We start from the raw sequence: 18,519 nt of genomic DNA, 5'->3' as shown, positions 1-18,519 counted from the left end.
TTAGGATATTCTTTTTTGGCAATTCCTTGTAGAGGAGTAGAATCACAGTTTCCTTGTTTGATTATTATTATTAATAATAATAAAACAAAGCTTATCCTTGCCCTGAGCAGATCGTATTTGGGAATTCAGTCTTATCTAACCCTGGACTATGAGTTTGTGTGTGTGGTGGCATGTGGTAGTCTAACCCCAAAACAATGTGTGAGGGAGAGGGTGCCCCTAAGCGGATTAATGACCTTGCCTTGTCACAAGGAAGACATGTGTTACACTCTCCCATATTGGTCCGAGGGCAAGACTGTTACAGAGTCAGTCTGGACTCTGGTTTATGTGTCCATTTAAAGATCTGCATCTGCTGTCTGGCCCTCCACCTCCTCACCAACCGGCTGTCTTTAGGTGTGAGAGGAAGCGGCTCACACGGAAAGCTCCATCTCAGGGATCATTTTAAGGGGCAGATGAAGTGTCTAGGCTAAATCATGGTTCTCCTCAGTCTTGTAATGTAGGCAAGAGAGTCAATATTTATTTTTATATCCCAATTATCCAGTTTGTTGTCAGGCTGAGTTAGCACGCTGAACCCCACTGATTCCGAGCTATGTCTCCCCACAAGCCTCCTCCTTGTGTCTTCTTCTTGGCTGTGATATTCCCAATTCACTCATTTCCTATCTCACACACACACACACACACACACACGCACGCACGCACGCACGCACGCACGCACGCACGCACGCACGCACACACACACACACACACACACACACACACACACACACACACACAGGCTCACAGCCAAATGGCTGTTCATTAAAGACAGGGACCTGAGGGGAAGCAATCGTCTGAGAGACGGAAATTGCGTGTCACATTAGATTAGCAGTGTAAAGCCTCTGGATTGGCTCGGGGGAATAAGGAATTATTTCAATTACATTATTTCAAAAAGTCTTTAAGCAATACCAATACCGATAAAAACAAATTAAGAGTGATTTGGGCTGATTTGTGGCGCTCTGAGATGTGTTTTCTGACAATGTGCTGGAAATCAGATATGAATAATGCAGATATTACGCTGTGCGTAATGTGTTGGAGTTGAAAGCAGATTATCTGTGACAAATAATACCATTGGTTTGCATTGTGTCTCATCAAAAAGGAATGTTCCCAAGTGTCAATCAGACATGCTGGAGACTGTACAGGCGAGCCACAGAGGAAAGGATAACTCCAGTAACATACACACACACACACACACACACACACACACACACACACACACACACACACACACACAGTGAAAGTGATGACTTCAGTGGGTTAACTTGTAAAGCCTCCCTAATGCACTGAATTTAAACATTTTATGGTGAAAAGTCTTCATATAGTGCATGTATGGCCTTAATATAGACATGTTTGGTGGACGTTATCCTCCAAATTTCAAGGTATTTACAGGTGTAATTCTTGTAAAAGTTACAATGTATCATTATAAGAAAGGATAGACTATGTTTTATTAAGAATCCAGATTTTTGTTTTACTCTATATTATGGTGTGGCACATCTATGGAAGAAAGTGATCTTGTTTTTTTTTTCTTTGGCAAAACTGAATACTGTGTTTATCTTTTGATTCAATTTCACTCTAACACATCCAGCGAGGGCAAGAAATTGAATGTGTCCATCGCAGGCAGCGCGTCTCATGGAGAGAGAGCAGTGGAGAAGGGGGGGAAGAGGCTACAGAGAAAGAGGGCAGGGAAAGAAGGAGAGGGGGGGATTGTCACACGGAGCGAATGAAGGACCAACAGAGTCAGACCGACCCGCAGCCAGTCCACTCACTGATGCTCTGATCCAGCCTAGAAACGCAGCGACTACACCTCTCTGAACTCCACACGTCTCAGCGGTAACTCACTGTTAACACTCGGAACATCTGGAGGAGGACTGGGAAAGCCGACGCTGCCCGCAGCTGCACGGTTGTTGTTGTTTTTTTTTTTATAATTTTTTTTATTTTTCTTCTTCTTTTCTCTCTTTCCTGCGCGACCGGGAGAAAGTGCCTTGAAATTAGAAGTTGAAAGAGAGGGAGAGAGTTGCTTGACGGAGAAATAAATCTCGCTTCCTACACGGTAAGTGCCGGCTGATGCTGCGTGATAACAAATGATTACAGCTTCATTTGTTTTAATTGTTTTAATTGTGTTTTTTGTTATTGCCATGTGTTCTGTCGGATGAGAAGCTTAGTTTTTTTTTCTGAAGTGAGGGAACTTGTGTCCTCGGGTTTGAAACGATGTAAAGACTTTGAGAACATTTTAATTCTTGGGATATAACAGGGTCAAATCTTGAACTTTGCGTTTTAGATTGTGTAAAAAGTCGCAGAATTTTCACCTAATATATATATATATATATATATATATATATATATATATATATATATATATATATATATATAAAATTCTTTAGGTGAAGTGTCTTAAGTCGATTAAGTCTGCCACTCTGTGCAAACTTTAATTCTCCTCCTTAATATAGCCTGTTTAGGTTCATTAACTGGAAAAGACTGACGCAGTTCACAAAGGTGAATCAGTGGGCCTAAACTTTGCTTTCTTATCTCGGCCTTTTCCAAGAAATGCCAATCATTTTCTATTTATTACAACTCAGTTTAAGTAACATGGAACCAGATAAAGCTGTTTTTTTTCGCCCCGATTCTAATATATTATTGGTAAACCGTTTCGTATTATTTTAAATAAGCTACAATTAAACTCATGTAATCATTAAGTGGTGATGTGCAGATTGGTGTTTCACATTTTAGAACAGAAATGTTGAAAAGCTTTTATTCCTGGATGCTAATTTTACTTAAAAAGGCCCACCTCACATTTGATTTTATTGGACACAATTAACATGATTTACAATTGATTGATTTACTGAGACAATTCATTCTATACGGAGAGAAAAAAAGAGGGATCGTTCTTTTATTTTGAAGGTGTTTGAAGGATTTTCCCAAATCTAATTGCGTATACCTCACTATCAAATGTATCTTTTGCAGGCTTCGACTACGTGTGTGTTTTATTGGCAATTTATTCCGTCGTAATTATTAACAGGCACAGTAGGCCTCCTCCAACTCTTTTCCATTGAAATTAGTCCAAAACTGTAATTGTAAAAATGCCTCTGGAGTTGCAACTGGGTGTGTTTTTTGGCGTTGGGGATCATAAAAAAAAATTCCCTCTAAACTTAACAAAATGAAGAAAAAAATTGTTAGCCTAGATCAAACTTTCTATTTATTCATATGATAAGTCAAATTAAATATTACAATCCAGTAATGGTAAAAAGAAAATTACTACTTTTTGTATGCCACATTTGACAGAAAAAAGAACCTAAAATAGATTATCTTTTGAAACTATTTGCATTTTCTTGTTATGTCCTGTTGTAGCTCAGCCTTCTCCACCTGACTGTGTGTCTTACTTTCCCTTTCCTCAGGACCACTATCAGGGAGGTGAATGGACCTCCACCGCCCCTTCAAGATGGACAGCCCCTCCTACCTGCCAACTCCACTGGCCTCCCCCGCCCTGATGGTCCTCGCCTCCACTGCCGAGGCCGGCCGAGACGCCTCCGTCCCCTGCCAAGCGCCGAGGCCCTTCGGTGTCCCCACTTCCGTGGAGAAGGACCTCCACCTCCCCTTCCCCTCAGCCTCTTACACCTTCACCTCCATGTATCAGCGCCAGGGCCCCATGTCAGGCACCTTTCCCTCCCGAGACTTCCCAGCTTCCCTGCTTCACCTGCACCACCAGTTCACTCCACCAAACCTGGACTGCTCCACCCTGAGCATGCTCAACCACAGCGGAGTAGGCGCCTTCCGACCTTTCTCCTCCCCGCAAGAGGAGAGGGAGTCAGGGGTTTACCAGTCGGCTTTCACCCCTGCCAAGAGGCTGAAAAGCTGCTTTCCGGAGGTGGAGGGGAAGGAGTTTGACTTTGGCACCCCGGGAGGCTCCCTCAAAGCTGTGGAGGACTCAGGGAGGAAGCTGTTCTCCATGTCTGGCCTGCTCTCTGATGGAGAGGCTTCATCGAGCCCGGAGGAGCGCAAAGAGCACAGTGAGTACACACACGGCTCACAGAAACACACATCTGATGCACATTTTGATATGTAAACATGCATGGCACATGTAAAGCTCACACACAGTCACTCATCTCACATCTCGTATCCATTGAACCGTACATTTTAATTGGCACATCAAAGACCTTGCTCAGCCTGACATGGCATGGCAGATGAGATTCACTTATCCTCTATAGCTGCAGCGACTAATGGTGACAAATTGAAAGGAGCCTTTGTGAGTAAAGACGTATGTGAAAATATTTTCCCTTTTGCACTGTAAAGTGTTTACAGCGACTGGCTGTGATCGACTTTGACACAAATAAGTTGAATAGTGTCACTTATTCTGCTTAGTGATCATTAGCCACATATGACCATTAGGCCTATTGGAAGTCAGACTTTTCTTGGCGGCTGAGAAACACAAATACATCGGAGCGTGTGGCGGGTTGACATAGGAGGAGTGAGAGTTGGAACGAATGACACCCTGTCAGAGATAACGAGGTGGCAGAGATAGAGAGGAAGGGATGGAGGAGGATAGAGAAAAAGAGAAAGGGAGAGAGAGAGAGACGCGGCGATGCGCCTCAGCCTGAGCTTCCCAACGACAACCCTCAGCTCAATATGGCCGCCCACACCAGCCGTCTGATTTGTTGACAAATGAGTGGGAGAGGTGTCAGTCAGTGCGCCGCAGAGGGAGAGCCGCTCCTCATTACTCCTGGGGATAATTGCCCAACGACGCGGGGGCACAACACTCGCCTCAGAGGGAGAGGGGTGGGGAGAGAGGGAGCTGGAGTCAGGGAGGCAATGCTAGGCATGATGGGAAATCAAACCCCCTCAGTGGCGGTCGCCAAGGGGAGCGCCTGACAGATGAAAGGGACCAGAGAAAGACTGAGAGAGGAGAGAGAGCACCCAAAGGCTCGGCAGATCAGAGGGGGACACCATAGAAAATAATGACAATGAGAAGGGGGGGCATGAGATGGAGAGGGGCGAAGGCAGGAGAAGGAGACGCTGATATACGCTCTCATACATATCACCTAAAGGAAACTTTCATCCCACACATAAAGGGCGGGAGCAGGGACGAGTTGTCTTAAGAAAAGTTTGGATTGTGTGCCGTGTGTGTCTCTATGCATATGTGTGTGTCTTTGTTAAAACTTGCTGGTTTTGTCGCTGGTTGGTGGCTGAGTGACAAGGCCAGGGAGGCGGAGTGGCAGGAAGGAATCTCAATATGGAATTTTAATAAGGACAGGAAAGGAAAGAGATGCCAGCCAGCATGCTGGTGTGAGAGGTGTGTCTGTCTGACAATGTTTGCTCTCTGCACTCGTGCATGCATGCTCCCCTCACCTCCTGATTTTGGGAATCTCATTTGGGGAATGTTGACAAGGACAAAAGATGGGGAGGGATGGAACATGGGAAGCATCTCTCCTCCAAAAAAATGAGTTTGAGAAAAAACAAAATTGATTCACGCACATTGGAAGCTGCTTTTCCAGCTTTATCCAATTAGATTGGAGCTCAGGCAAACTAAGAGCTTTAATGCAATTGAGCTCCCAGCACTTTTCTAAGTCTGACATACACTTGTTCCTCTTGACTGGGTAACAGACAGTCACTTCAGGACCAAAAGTCTTAACTGCTAAGCTTGAAATCTTCTTGGGTTGTGAGAGTGTGTCTACTGCTTGCATACTGCTGCAGCAATGTCAATGCAAATACTCACATGTACAAACTAAACCTTAAAAACCTACTTTTATACTTTTGAGGTTTACTTCATAATTGAGATGACCTTCTATGTTGGGCTACATGTTCTCCCTGTATCTGTATGGGCTTACTCCAAGTGCTTCGGCCTCCATGTCAGATATTAGGAATATGCTTGACACTTCCCTTAAGCAAAGCACTGGCCTCAAAGCTGGAGTTCCTTGGGCACTGTGGCCGCCAATGCTCAACTAAATATACCTGCACTTTGTTGAAGTAATTTTGAACCTGGAGTGAAATAACATTGCTTATGTCAGCTGTCCTCTGAACGAATCAAAACTTTTCTTAAAAAACAAAAAAATTGCATTTGACTTTTTGAGGCCATGTCACATGGTCTCCAGTTCTTAGCACAGGTGATTAGGTGCTGTAGTTCCTGTCGCTGCTCCTTGTCAGTCTACACAACATGCAGGGAGGGCACCTCTTCCCATCATTGCCAGTGGACGTCGCCTTTTGTCCATTTAGTGTCTGTCTTCTGTCGATTCTCCCTCCCAGACTCGTCTCTGTTTTATCAGGGAACGTCTGAGACGCACGGTGTGCTCTGACATCTGTTCAAACAGCCATGCTCGCTTTCAAAGGGCAGATGTCTTCACTGGAGCGAGTCATGCTTATTTTCCTCAGGGAGATGCTTTCCGCTGCAGGCCTGAGCTGGAACTAAAATGGCCCTTTACCAGAAACACGAGTTGGGAAACCGGAGGAGTGGAGTGGCAAAACACACCATGGCCAGACGATGACGGAGTGGTTTGTGTGCGTATGTGTGTGAACGTCTGTATCGTACTGTGGTGGCAAAGCTGAGTGAGAGCTGTGATAACTGGAGCCAGATGTTTGAGAGCCCCTGTGTTGTGATACTTGTTACACGCCAAACTCCTGGTTATAGCTGTCAGAAAAGTGAAAACCTTTCACCTGCAGAGTAGACAAACAGATCCATGAAGGCCACCAAACAAAAAAGATGGTCAACCGTTGTCCAATTGGCAATAGCCTTTTGTATCAGTGAGTTCACCTATTTAACACAGCTTTCTCTTTCCTTTTCTTTTCTTTCTGAAACAAATAATGGGCTTACATGGAGCCAGTTTCACAAAAACGATCTGTGAGCAGTGCTCACACGTATATGGTGGCAGTGCCCCGTTTCACAAATGTTTGTCGCCAACATTAACAGTTAAGCATGCATGCATACATATTAGTGGCCAGCTGGCGTTCAGTTGTAGTTTTTGCAGTTTGTGACTTTTAACTAAAGATAATATAGGTGAATTATCAGTCTGCCTTTTTTCAGCGCTAATTATTTTAATTCGACTAGGTGTAATAGAGCCATTACATTTCCAAATATTGCTTTTCCAAACATCATGCTCATCAACTTTACCATAGACCGTACGTGCACAATATATGTGAGAAGTATAATTTGCTTGTCTATCACCTGTGTAAGTCTGTGTGTGTCCACTTTGGTAAGGTAACACATGATAGCTTCAATAGACTAGTATTGAATCTGCAGGCATTTAACATGGACAAAACCCTTCACCACAACAAAATCTGTGCATCAAAGGCCCGGGCCGTTGCAGACTTCTATCACTGGGATAAGAAGGGGCAGAGAGACTTGCCAAATCTTCACCTGAGCGAAAAAAGAAATCTTACAGGAAGTTAATAGAGGGAAAACGTGTAAGCGTAACACACATTGAGGATTCTCCACCAGATGTGCTCAGAGTGTAAGTGTACTCCTCGGTCGGTTATTCATAGGTTGTTAGCTGACTAGTGCTTGCCCGAAAATAATCAATATTATATAGATTCATCTTAGATTTGACACATGGATTATGTGGTGAGGTTTGATGGGTTCGAGCTTGATCCAGACAGAGCTCATATGCTCTGTGTGTGTGAGTGTTTGAAGGAGGGTGTATGCCTGCGTGCACACGTTTAGATGGATGTGACTTAGATCTTAGTATATTACTGCTGTCAGGAGCTTGAGGTCATTTAGTCATTAAATCAGTAAAATAATCAAAATTATGCCGTTGCATGGCAGTGCATGTGTGTGCGTGTTTTTCATACACTTATTTGTGCATATAAGTGTGTATGCTATGCTATTGACGTCTCGCTCCCTTTCACACAAACACACACACACACACACACACACACACACACACACACACACACTCACACACTCTAGCTGTGCTGATTTGATAAGGGCGTCTGTGCGCTGTGTTTTCTGTGTAGCAGTCGTTGACGGCTGCTCGTATTGAGTGGAGCTTCCTGTTGAAAGACACAAGTGTTTACATCCCACTGGCGGGCCACAGGAGATCAATAGCAACCACTCAATGCTCATGCATACACATATAGTATTCGCTGCCCGCTATTATTCCCAGGGTGTATATTCCTTCTTATCAGGCGGACTTGCATGTGCCCTCCATGCATCAACAGTCACACTCACCGTATGCTTATGCCTCTTTTTTTATGTTCCTTTTGTTCTGTGATTTTGTGTCAGTGTGATCTGTCACAAAGAAACTTTAGTAAGAAATCTAAAGTAAAAAACTCTTGGTCATTTTACCTGACAGCATTGCATATTGCAGCGTGTTGTTCATTCTGTTTTTAAAGCTACGTTGTCTCAAATAAGTGACATGTGCAACCAGCTCTCTTACTGACCCCACTGGTAGTCTTGTTCTTGATTTCAAACACTCGGGGAGGAAGCATTACAATATTAATGGTGGTTGTGTTTGATGTGAGAGCACGCCGCGGTTGACTGTTCCCCCTCCTGTTGTGATGGTAGTTTGTTCTCCTAATGTTCTCCCAAGTAAAAGAGGCTTTCATCCTGGCAGGAGGGGAAACTCTTCTTGGCTTTTTACCTCCTTTCCCTTCATCTTATAAGGGCTGGGGAGAGAGAACATGGAGGTTTTTTCCTCATGTATTTAGATTTACGTGTTGTCTTTGTGGTTTTATACATGATCGTGTATTTGTGGATGCAGTGTGTGTGTCTGTGTGTTACGGTCTCCATGCAGGCCGATGTATTCTTCAAAGGTTTCAGCGTGTCAGGCTGTGGACCACACGGCTTGTCAGAGACAGACAGGATTTCTATAAGTCTGGCAGTAGGCCTTTACAGTAGCATGGGGACATATGTGTGTGTATGCGTGGGGGTCTTTTTGTGTGACCATCAGCACCTGTTAGACGGTCAACAGAATGTTCTGCCGAAACATGAGTCATAACACATCTTGTATTCGCAGCATCTGCCTCCAGCGTCTACTGTGATCGGCCCACACGAACAGCGCTGCTTCTGTGTAAAGAGAGAGAGGGAGGCTCGAGTGTGTTGAGAGAGACAGACAGAAGGGGTCGTTAAAACATCTTGTTTTAACGGAGGCCATCTTTACTTCTTCCCCTCTCTCCGTTTTCCCTCTTTCTACTTCTTCTCTCTACGCACCTGATCGACTTGCATCACGGCTGCCTCTGATCTCACATCAAAGACCTGGTGTGTGTGTGTGTGAGTGTGTGTGTGTGTGTGTGTGTGTGTGTGTGTGTGTGTGTGTATGAAAGTCTTGGGGTAAAGGCAGAGGAGTTTTTCTGTAGCGTGAAATGCATGTTCCTTACGGACACATACGCACAAACTCACATCCTTCGTCCTGTCCCCGGAGCCTAACAAATCAGTCAGGCAGATAGAGAGGGCAGGGAGGCCAAATGCTGGGGTTAAACACATGCTGCTGAGGAGCAATGCAGACAGACAGCAAGACCACACCAATCCTGCACGCCTGGATGGCAGCCAGGAACTTACACACACACACACACACACACACACACACACACACACACACACACACACACACTCACGCACACCCACACCCACACCCACACACACACACACACTCACGCACACCCACACCCACACCCACACACACACACACACACACACACACACACACACACACACACACACACATATATGATATACAGTATGTGTGTGTTGTATGTGTGTTTGCCTTGTTACACACAGACCTCATTACAGCATGTCACTTGTGCTTGTTGCAAGTCTCCCAGCTGTGGAGGAGCTTGACAAAAGCCAATACGTCAAAGGCGTGCCAGGCGTTATAAAGCTTTACTTCCAAATACATGACGTCCCGACATCATTCAATGGCTTCATAAGCAGGATTGGCAGCTATTGTAGATTATTGAATGTGCATTTTTTTTGGAGAACAGTTTGGGTGAAAGAGCGAAAATATTAGACAATGGACTCATTTGCTCATTCTCTGCTCCCTACATAATAGACACTCAATAGTTTACTCTAAAGCAGTAAATTTAGAATTCTGACACTTTGAGAGAAAGTTACTAGGAAATGTAACCATGTACATGTGACACTTCATGGAACACATGAAACAGTACAGATTACTTACACATGCATCCTTAAAGCTTCATTGATCGATTTAGTCACTTCCAGTGCTGCTTAGCTGTTCGCAAACTCCCATCAGGGCCGGTGCACCCCTGCCTTAAAGGTCAAAGTTTGCCAGGATTGACCCCTCACCCCGCTGTGTAGGGGTGTAAACACTCCCCCAATTCTCCTGAGAGAATAGCATTGGGTCTGGGCCATAAATCACAGGCCTGATAATTGATAGGAAAACAGCAGTCCAGCAGTATATAACCTTTTACGTGTCGTCTCAACTCTTTATTATGGTGCTAATGAGTAGCCGCGGATCAGGGTTAGAGCCGCGAGCAAAGGGGGGGGTTCACCTCAGTAAAATACAGGCTACTGGCTACTTACACACATATACACTGGTAAGGCACACACACACACACACACACACACACACACACACACACAGGAACTCAGTGTGCACTTAACACACACACCAGAGGGCAGGCAGATGCTCAACTACACACAGGAAGACACTCACACTGAAGGATATGCGCATATGCAAACATTCCATCACACACACATGCATATGCAAACACACAGGCACACACAGACACACATACAGTGGCTGGCAGGCTCAGCAGTGTCCATTACAGGCTGCCATTAGTATGGAGATTGTGCTAATTGTCCCCACAGACCACACAGGCAGCGCTCAGCAGGCCCGCTGCGAGTCTGTGAGGCTGAGTAAGAGCAGGGACTCTGCTTTACACATCCTATTGTCTCGTTCGTGACCCTATTAGTGCAACTATAAATCAATCACTCAATGATTATGGGATACATGCTGTGGATTGTTTCAGTGCAAATGACACCATTATAGCACATCAAGTTGATATGCTACTGTAGCAGAGTTTCACATAAGAAAAGTCATACAGCAGCTTTAACATTGATAATCCAGTTCAGAGTGCTGAGAGAGCTGAAAGTGTCAAACAAGTTTTCATGGCAGTTTTACCAGAATTTCATTAGAATTTAAAAGTTTTTTCAATGGGAAATTTTAGACTTTAGTAGAAGAAAATGGAAAAATAGAAATTGTTTTTTTATTTTTATTTTATTGTATGAAGTATTGCATTCCAAACTAAAATCACACCAGCATAATTTTGTCTTATATTGGTCAGATTTATTTTCAAAATCTGCTCTGGTAGGACAAAAATTCTATGCTGGGTGTTGTGTTGAAGTCTTTGACCTGAACTGATTATAATGCTGATCCTTAAATCAGAATCTAAATATGCATGTACAAATATTTATGTATATGTGTAATGATTCTGATTTTTTTTTATCACAATGTGGATTTTAAAGGAAATGTTAATGTCCTATTATACAGTATAAATATGCTGTTGCCAGAGACATTTCCAGTCCACAAAAAACATACAATACTTATCTTTTAATTTATAGAAATTTGTAGTCATTGAATATACACCAAAATATCTTCAGCTTAAGTCCCCCTTGGAAAATATGGATATTTCTCCATGCCTTAAAAAAAACTGTTTGTATTGTATCACTTTAATATTTTAGTTTTACATGGTGATCCATAGTTGCTCTTCATGGTGGTATAACTGTTGTAAGATTGAAGATGAATACTTTGGGGTATTTACAAGCTCTTTTTCATCTGAGACATATTTTAGTGTAAAATTGATATCACACACATTGAATCAGTGTCTCTGTACTAACAGTGTAAGTTAACTTTGAATATAAGGGGCTTTAACCGATAATGTCTATAACCAATAATTGCTTTTAATTAGTTTTATCTGGACAGTTTGAAATAGCTCCTTATATCGGAGTGGACTCCTGGACTTGATGTAGTTTTACTCTGGGTGGGCTGGTTCAGGGTCCTGCAGACTGGAGAGGGTCCAGTCTCATTAGCAGCGACTCAAAGCTCCTGATCAGTCAAGTAGAGGAGATTGAACTGTGAGCGTCTCCTGTGTGACCCCGCTGAGCGAGAACACAGGGGAGAAGATCTATACCCGCTGGCGCTGCCACAGGCCTCTTTGTTCTCCTGTGTTTGCTGACAGGGGAGATCGGAGGGGCGTATCGACGGGGGCTCACACTGCGCTGCGCTCACCGGGGCTACACAGGCAGTGTGTGTAAACAATATGTACAAGAGCACATACACACATTTCTATCCTCTCACCCTTCCTCTTTCTCACACATAAACTATTACAATGTGTGCATAATATTCACAGTCTTAGTTTCACTTCACACTTGCTCTTTGACAAATCCACCTATACACTCACTGACACACCCACACACACACACACACACACACACACACACATACACACACACACACACACACACACACACACACACACACACACACACACACAGTAAAACTATCAGCAACAGTGATTTCTGCTTTGATGTGGAGGGTCCCCCGTCCACTCAGAGTGCTGTATTACTGTAAAGCATAATATATCTTTCTCTCAACAAGCGGTAGAGTGGAGTCAGTCTAGTGCTGGGATACCACACACAGCATGCAGGGATGCTGTGCCCTTTATCCTCAAAGTAAAACAACTAAAAGAATTATTTACTGCTCTCTTTTGTTTGCAGTTTAAATCGCACAATAGATTTCAGCATTTAGACAGCATACTTGCAAATATTTTACAGTAATGCACAATTGAAATTATTTCATCACATGGAGGGAACACAATAACTTGAATATTGTACAATCTAATTGAATCCAACACAACAGCCCTGCAACAAATATTTGCTTGTGAAGTTCATGATGTTACATTTTTTGTTGATGGCATTAGTTAGTTCTTATGCCATCAACATTCATTCATTTTGGGAGCCTCAGGTTGTGATGTTGTTGGATTTGGTTGTATTGAATGTGATTTTACGTTACATGTTGTCCTCTCTGAGGGCCGGTCGCTCTCCTCTCTGGATTACATATGACAAAGAGTTTACAAATTAGATCTTGCAGTAACTTTACTGTAACATCCTCAAAGTTGGCGGAAAATGACTGCAACTACAAGAAATAGTTTCATACAATGTTCATACTTTTATGTGAATCATAGTGTAACCTGGTCCTTATGCTGTAAATCTGAAACTTTTCAAGGAAAATTAAAAACATCTGCTAAAAATAATAAGAATATTTTACATTTACACAAATGCTTTCCATAGATTTTTTTTTTTTTTTTTTTAAATAAAAGCAAATTTTCCTCTGAGTTGTCTTCACTTTTTAATATGAAGTAATCCTCAAAGCTCAGTGCTTTAAATGCCTGATTCATCCTTTCCTTTGTGTGTGGGTTACTAACGATAAGCTGCTCAATCATCTGTACCTTTCCACTATTTGAAGATAAAACCATCTTCATCTGCCATAATTGTTTGCTCATCCAGGCAGACACAATAACATCCTTTAGGAAGTGTGACTAACCCAAACACAGGTGTATCACAGAGCGCCAGGTGCTTGTGGTCCTCATGTACCAGCAGCAGTCAACACTGTTTCTGACAGTATCAGATGTTATCTGGAGGAGTGGAGGGGGGGCAGATGGTTTATCTCTGATGATACCTGCTGATGAAGCTAGAGGGAGGGGCGCTGTGGGGTGGTGTCCGAAAAGTTCTGACTGGAAGCCTGTTACCACTGCAATTGAGATCCAATGCGGGGCTTTTCTTTTGTTATTAACCCAGCATATTGCCTTCAGGGGGAACACAACAATTTAGATTTTGTTTGAAGTGTATTAGCGTGTCCCTAATGGCTAAGGCTTCCGCTGCTCACCTGCGCTGCACAAAGTGTATGTGGGACAGGTGTGTATGGGGAAGGCAGGTAGGTGTTTTTTTTGGTAGAGCAGGACAGTGTGTGTCAGCTGCCCCAATTACCGGCTGAAAAGGAAAATGTAGTTCAAAACATGTGAAAGCTATAGTGCGTAGTTTCTGCCGCCCCCGTGAGGAATTCTAAGTAATGACAACAAAACTGTCCGCGCGTCCACATGAGACAGCCTTCCAATGATGTAGTATGTTGCATTTTCTGGCATTTTTAGTGTTGTGGTGCGTTTTTATTATTGTTATGGATTTCTGGCAAAACACTGACAAGCACTGCTATAATAACATTCAGAAAACTTTTAGGTAATCTCAAAAAAGTAAAATGCTGATTTCACAGAACAGCAACACTTTTCCATTTTGCACACGCTGTGCTTTTAGTCAGGGTTGATGCTCGGTGATTCAGTGCTTTGCTGAAGGTGTTTGGTGTTGTAGTAAAAATTAACTTTCTTTTTTTTCTTCCTTTTAAGGATTTCCTTCTTTCTAGTCCTTTATTTTCCCAGCAAACTCATCTGGAGTCTTTATGACATGAGATATGTCCAGACTTTTTTGTTACATGCTGTAACTATGTGAATACATAAAACCTCTCACCACCATCTGGGAAGCTCATCTGAATTTTCTGAATGTGCCTCTTGCACCTGATAGCAGCAATAAGAACACAGTAAATCCACAGTTTTGCCTTGCTAAAAAAAAAGCATTCACTGTTAGTGAATGTGCTCAAAGCACTCACTTTTCTCTTATTAAGTCTCGTTGTTTTGAATTTGCCAAAATTGCAGCATGATGTTTGTTTAGGGAGTTTAAGAGCATGCGACAGAGCGCTGGTGCATGTGCCTTCAGAACTGAATGTGTCAGAGTTGACACTGCAGTCGCTTACTTGGTGCAAAAAGCTCAGGTGTGAATTTTATTTTCAAGGCTTTTTGGGAAATATAGAAAATCACTCGATGATGGAGAAGCAGACAAAACACCAAAAACAGCATGCAGGAGTAGAGCTCTCTTTGTTTTGGATACTGCTGTAAGAAAATGACCACAACTCATCAAATACATAGTAGAACTCACTTTTATAGTCTGTATAGTTGTTGTAGTACCACTGATGAGTCCTTGTATAATTAAACTCTTCAGTGAGTTCAACACACAATGACACACTGTTTGTCCAAGACTGTTTAGAAAAGTTGAGTACTTGGTGCAAGCAACAGAGCGATTCCCTTATTTTCTCCTTATTAACCACTAATTGAGAGAAAGAGCGAGAGGGGAAAAGAAAATGAGAGAGATGTGATGAGGAGACAATGGAATAATAAGGGAGAGAGAGAGACATACACACACACACACACACACACACACACACACACACACACACACACACACACACACACACACAGAGTATTAATGTATATTAATCAGTGGGCCGGGTAATAGTGATCTGTAGTTTTGGAGCCAATCTAATTACCCTCTAATGAGGGATTGTGATCTGTCCATTAGCTTCTTGGTCTCTCTCTCTCTCTCTCTCTCTCTCTCTCTCTCTCTCTCTCTCTCTCTCTCTTTCTCTCTCTCTCTCTCTCTCTCTCTCTCTCTCTCTCTCTTTCTCTCTCTCTCTCTTTAGAGCTTTATTGGCATGACAAGACATTGCCTATATTGCCAAAGCAGATAACATATAAATAAAAGGAAATTGACAATGACACACACACACACACACACACACACACACACACACACACACACACACACACACACACACACACACACACACACACACACACACACACACAGAGTGGTTGAGATGATCATGACAGGAATAATGTTTATAATTTAATCAACAAGTTTGCTTCAACTCCCATGCACATACAAAAAGGAAAAACTGTACATAAAATATAAATACCTCACAGCAGGCTTACACGTGAGTTCATGAGTTACTTACTTCCAGAGGAAAGTACTCATTGAGACCCAACAAACTTGCAGTTTTTCGTGCCAATTGGTTTCATTGCTGCTAAAAATGCTAACAAGCAGGGTGTTGATGTCGCCATTAACTGCAAAATGGCAACTTTTAAGGAGCTAACAGAAGCACCCTTGTGTTTTTCAGTTTGATCGATACTTTTTGGTTTAATCTTGTTAACAAACTCCAAGTGTGGTAGATTTTTAAAAACCCAAACCAGACTGTATAATCCCTTAAATGGGATGAATATGTAGCTGAGGTGCACCAGAAAAAACTTCTCCCTCCTGGCAAAAATGAACTCAAGTTAAACTTTTATTAGTTAAACCGATTATGGCAATTGATGCCTGAAGTGTGTTGAGAGAGGTTTGAGTCCTGCTGACAGTATGATACAGTGTGACAGAGTTGGATCTCTGTATATTTCCGTCTGTCATGCCAGTGCAGGTTGATGGCATCAGATTGAGTGACAGGCCACCGGTGAACATCTCTATCGCTGTCCGCTGTCAGCGGCTTCTTGATCCAACGGGATTGCGCTGACTTTGACAGACAGCAGTCAGCAAACGGATTTCAAAGTCTGCATTTGGCATTTGCTGCCCAGAGTATGAGCTTGATTACATCTCAGCTTTTGGAGGATCATAACTACTGACAGATAGTTAAAATGAGAGGAGAGAAAAGGGGAAAGACATGCAACAAAGGTTCCCAGTAGGACTTGAAACAGGTAGGTCTCCGCGGGTCCATGATTTTGGACTGGATTCAAAACAAACCTGGGAAATCCCAATTATCCCAAACCAATTTATTAGCAAAAGACCGATCCCAAAGAAACCCAAGGACAGTCAGGACCAATAATTAGACCTGATCCAAGATGCCCTAACAGGACCTTAACAGACCCAATTATGGAGAAGCTAACTTGTTTGTCATCTTTGTCTACTATTTGCAAAACAAAAGAGATTTACTTTTTTGTACTTATTTTCCTATTACTCACGTCGGCCATTTTCCCAATTTTTCCAAAGTTCACACCCACCATCTCACCCCTGCTGATAGTAAGTTTGCTTGGATCCACTCAGGTAGTGGCAACATTAAAATGGGACCCTACCTGACCCAGTTAGGCTGAATACAATTTGGGCCCCATCCAACTCAGATCTTGGATTAGGTCTCAGTTACAGAACCAAGTGGACCTGTGAGGACTTCTAGTGTTCATTAATGTTGCAAAAAATAATAAAAGAACTTAATTGGCCTTCATAAGCTCTTTCCCCATCCCCATCAGACTTGAAGTTTTTCAGATATATTTCAGAACAAATCTCTTCAAATAGACCTGCAGATATGAGGTGACTTATAAGTAGCCTCATATTATCGCAAATACCCAAGGACAGTCCTAACTTTCCCCCATGACTTCCATTCCCTGTCTCCAATCTGTAAGTCACTATCAAAGATCATTGAGCCATGCATCTCAATGAGGGCTAGATTGATTGGATGGAGCGAAGCGGAGACAGGGTTCGATCTTTGCCCTGAGGTCCTGAGAAGGGAAATATGGTCAACGGGACACAGTCACACAGCTACCCAGTCCGCTCTCCATCAGTGAGATGATTGGACACATACATACTGAGTCACGCCCGCACCTGATGGAGCAATTGTAGTGACTAATGGAGACGATGAGAGAGCGAAAGAACGAGAGGTAGAGAAATTGGGGGTTTGTGTGGTGATTGACCTGTTTTCAGAGAGGTTATGTCCATTGATCTGTAGGGCAGAAGAAAAGGGCTTTGGCCTGAGGTGCTTCGGAATGAGTCTATTTGGGGTTTAGGATTCCTGTCCTTTCCCACCAGGAGCTTTTTCATCATCTGACTCCCCAGGACTTACAGCTGCCGTCTTCCTTTGTCCACGTAATGTGCACAGCACTACAGAGGCCAAAGGCCAATCAATGTTCTACAAGAGGTTGATACAGATCTTATTAGTCAATGAATGATCATTAGTGGTCTAACGAGGCATTGATTTGTGCAAGGTCCAAAGGTTGCGGTGGTTGTGGTGAGTGTCTTTAATGCATTAAACACAATTGATTGCAAAGTAGGAGGGATATTTTTGAAGGATGCTGGAATAAGATTGGACAGTGAGGGATTTGAGGTCAAGCCAGAAGAGGGAGTGTGCCTTCATTGGCCGTTGAATGTGGTTAGGATTGAACATGGAGCCTAGCAGCACATTTGTATTTTGCGTATTACCGGTGTAGCAATCCTGCAATTAATAAAAAGCAGATATCTAGAAGTAGTAAGTCAAAAGCAACTAAACTTGCTGTTTCAAAGGCTAGAGCAGCAGCCTTTGAAAGCTGAGGAAATGACTCTGCTCATAGCAGATGTGTTACTACAGGGCCTATTATGTTGCCCATTAAATACCCAACCTCTCAATAGGCCATTATTTCCCCAATAAAAAACAAACGGCGGCCTGCATACTTTCCCCTCTCCCCCCTCCGCTTCAGAGGTTAGTTCTACCTCACAGACGGCAAAAAACCCTGACTAATATCCTGCATGTGATGCTTTTAAATAGGAAGCAGGCCTAGGGATAGGGTGGGGTACAGGTGTGGCAGGAGCCAATGGCTTTTATAGCCCTCCATCTCCTCTGAAAGTGTGCCAAGGACCTGCCTACACAACCCACCACTGCAGTGTTAGCCGCCAAGCGTTAACTTTTCTCCCCCCGCCAATCTCTACAT

The 18,519-nt window shown here is 43.1% G+C and overlaps 1 protein-coding gene across 3 annotated transcripts in view; it reads left to right on the top strand.

Annotated features, from left to right (window-relative positions):
* The first annotated feature begins 1,272 nt into the window (after positions 1-1,272).
* Positions 1,273-18,519, top strand: part of rnf220b (ring finger protein 220b) — a 30,824-nt gene continuing 13,577 nt past the window's right edge. For 2 of the 3 annotated variants that reach the window (XM_031307505.2, XM_031307504.2), the window contains exons 1-2: positions 1,273-2,083; positions 3,426-4,037. In XM_031307505.2, coding sequence (XP_031163365.1) covers positions 3,446-4,037 — 592 coding nt within the window. In that variant the 5' untranslated portion in view covers positions 1,273-2,083; positions 3,426-3,445. The remainder of the gene's footprint in view (positions 2,084-3,425; positions 4,038-18,519) is intronic. The other variant, XM_031307503.2, reaches the window with a different exon arrangement.

This window comes from Sander lucioperca, chromosome 11 (assembly GCF_008315115.2).
Source record: "Sander lucioperca isolate FBNREF2018 chromosome 11, SLUC_FBN_1.2, whole genome shotgun sequence".
In the NCBI taxonomy this organism is placed as follows: Eukaryota; Metazoa; Chordata; class Actinopteri; order Perciformes; family Percidae; genus Sander; species Sander lucioperca.
Note: the sequence above shows the minus strand (reverse complement) of the source record. Positions and strands in the feature narration are given on the sequence as shown.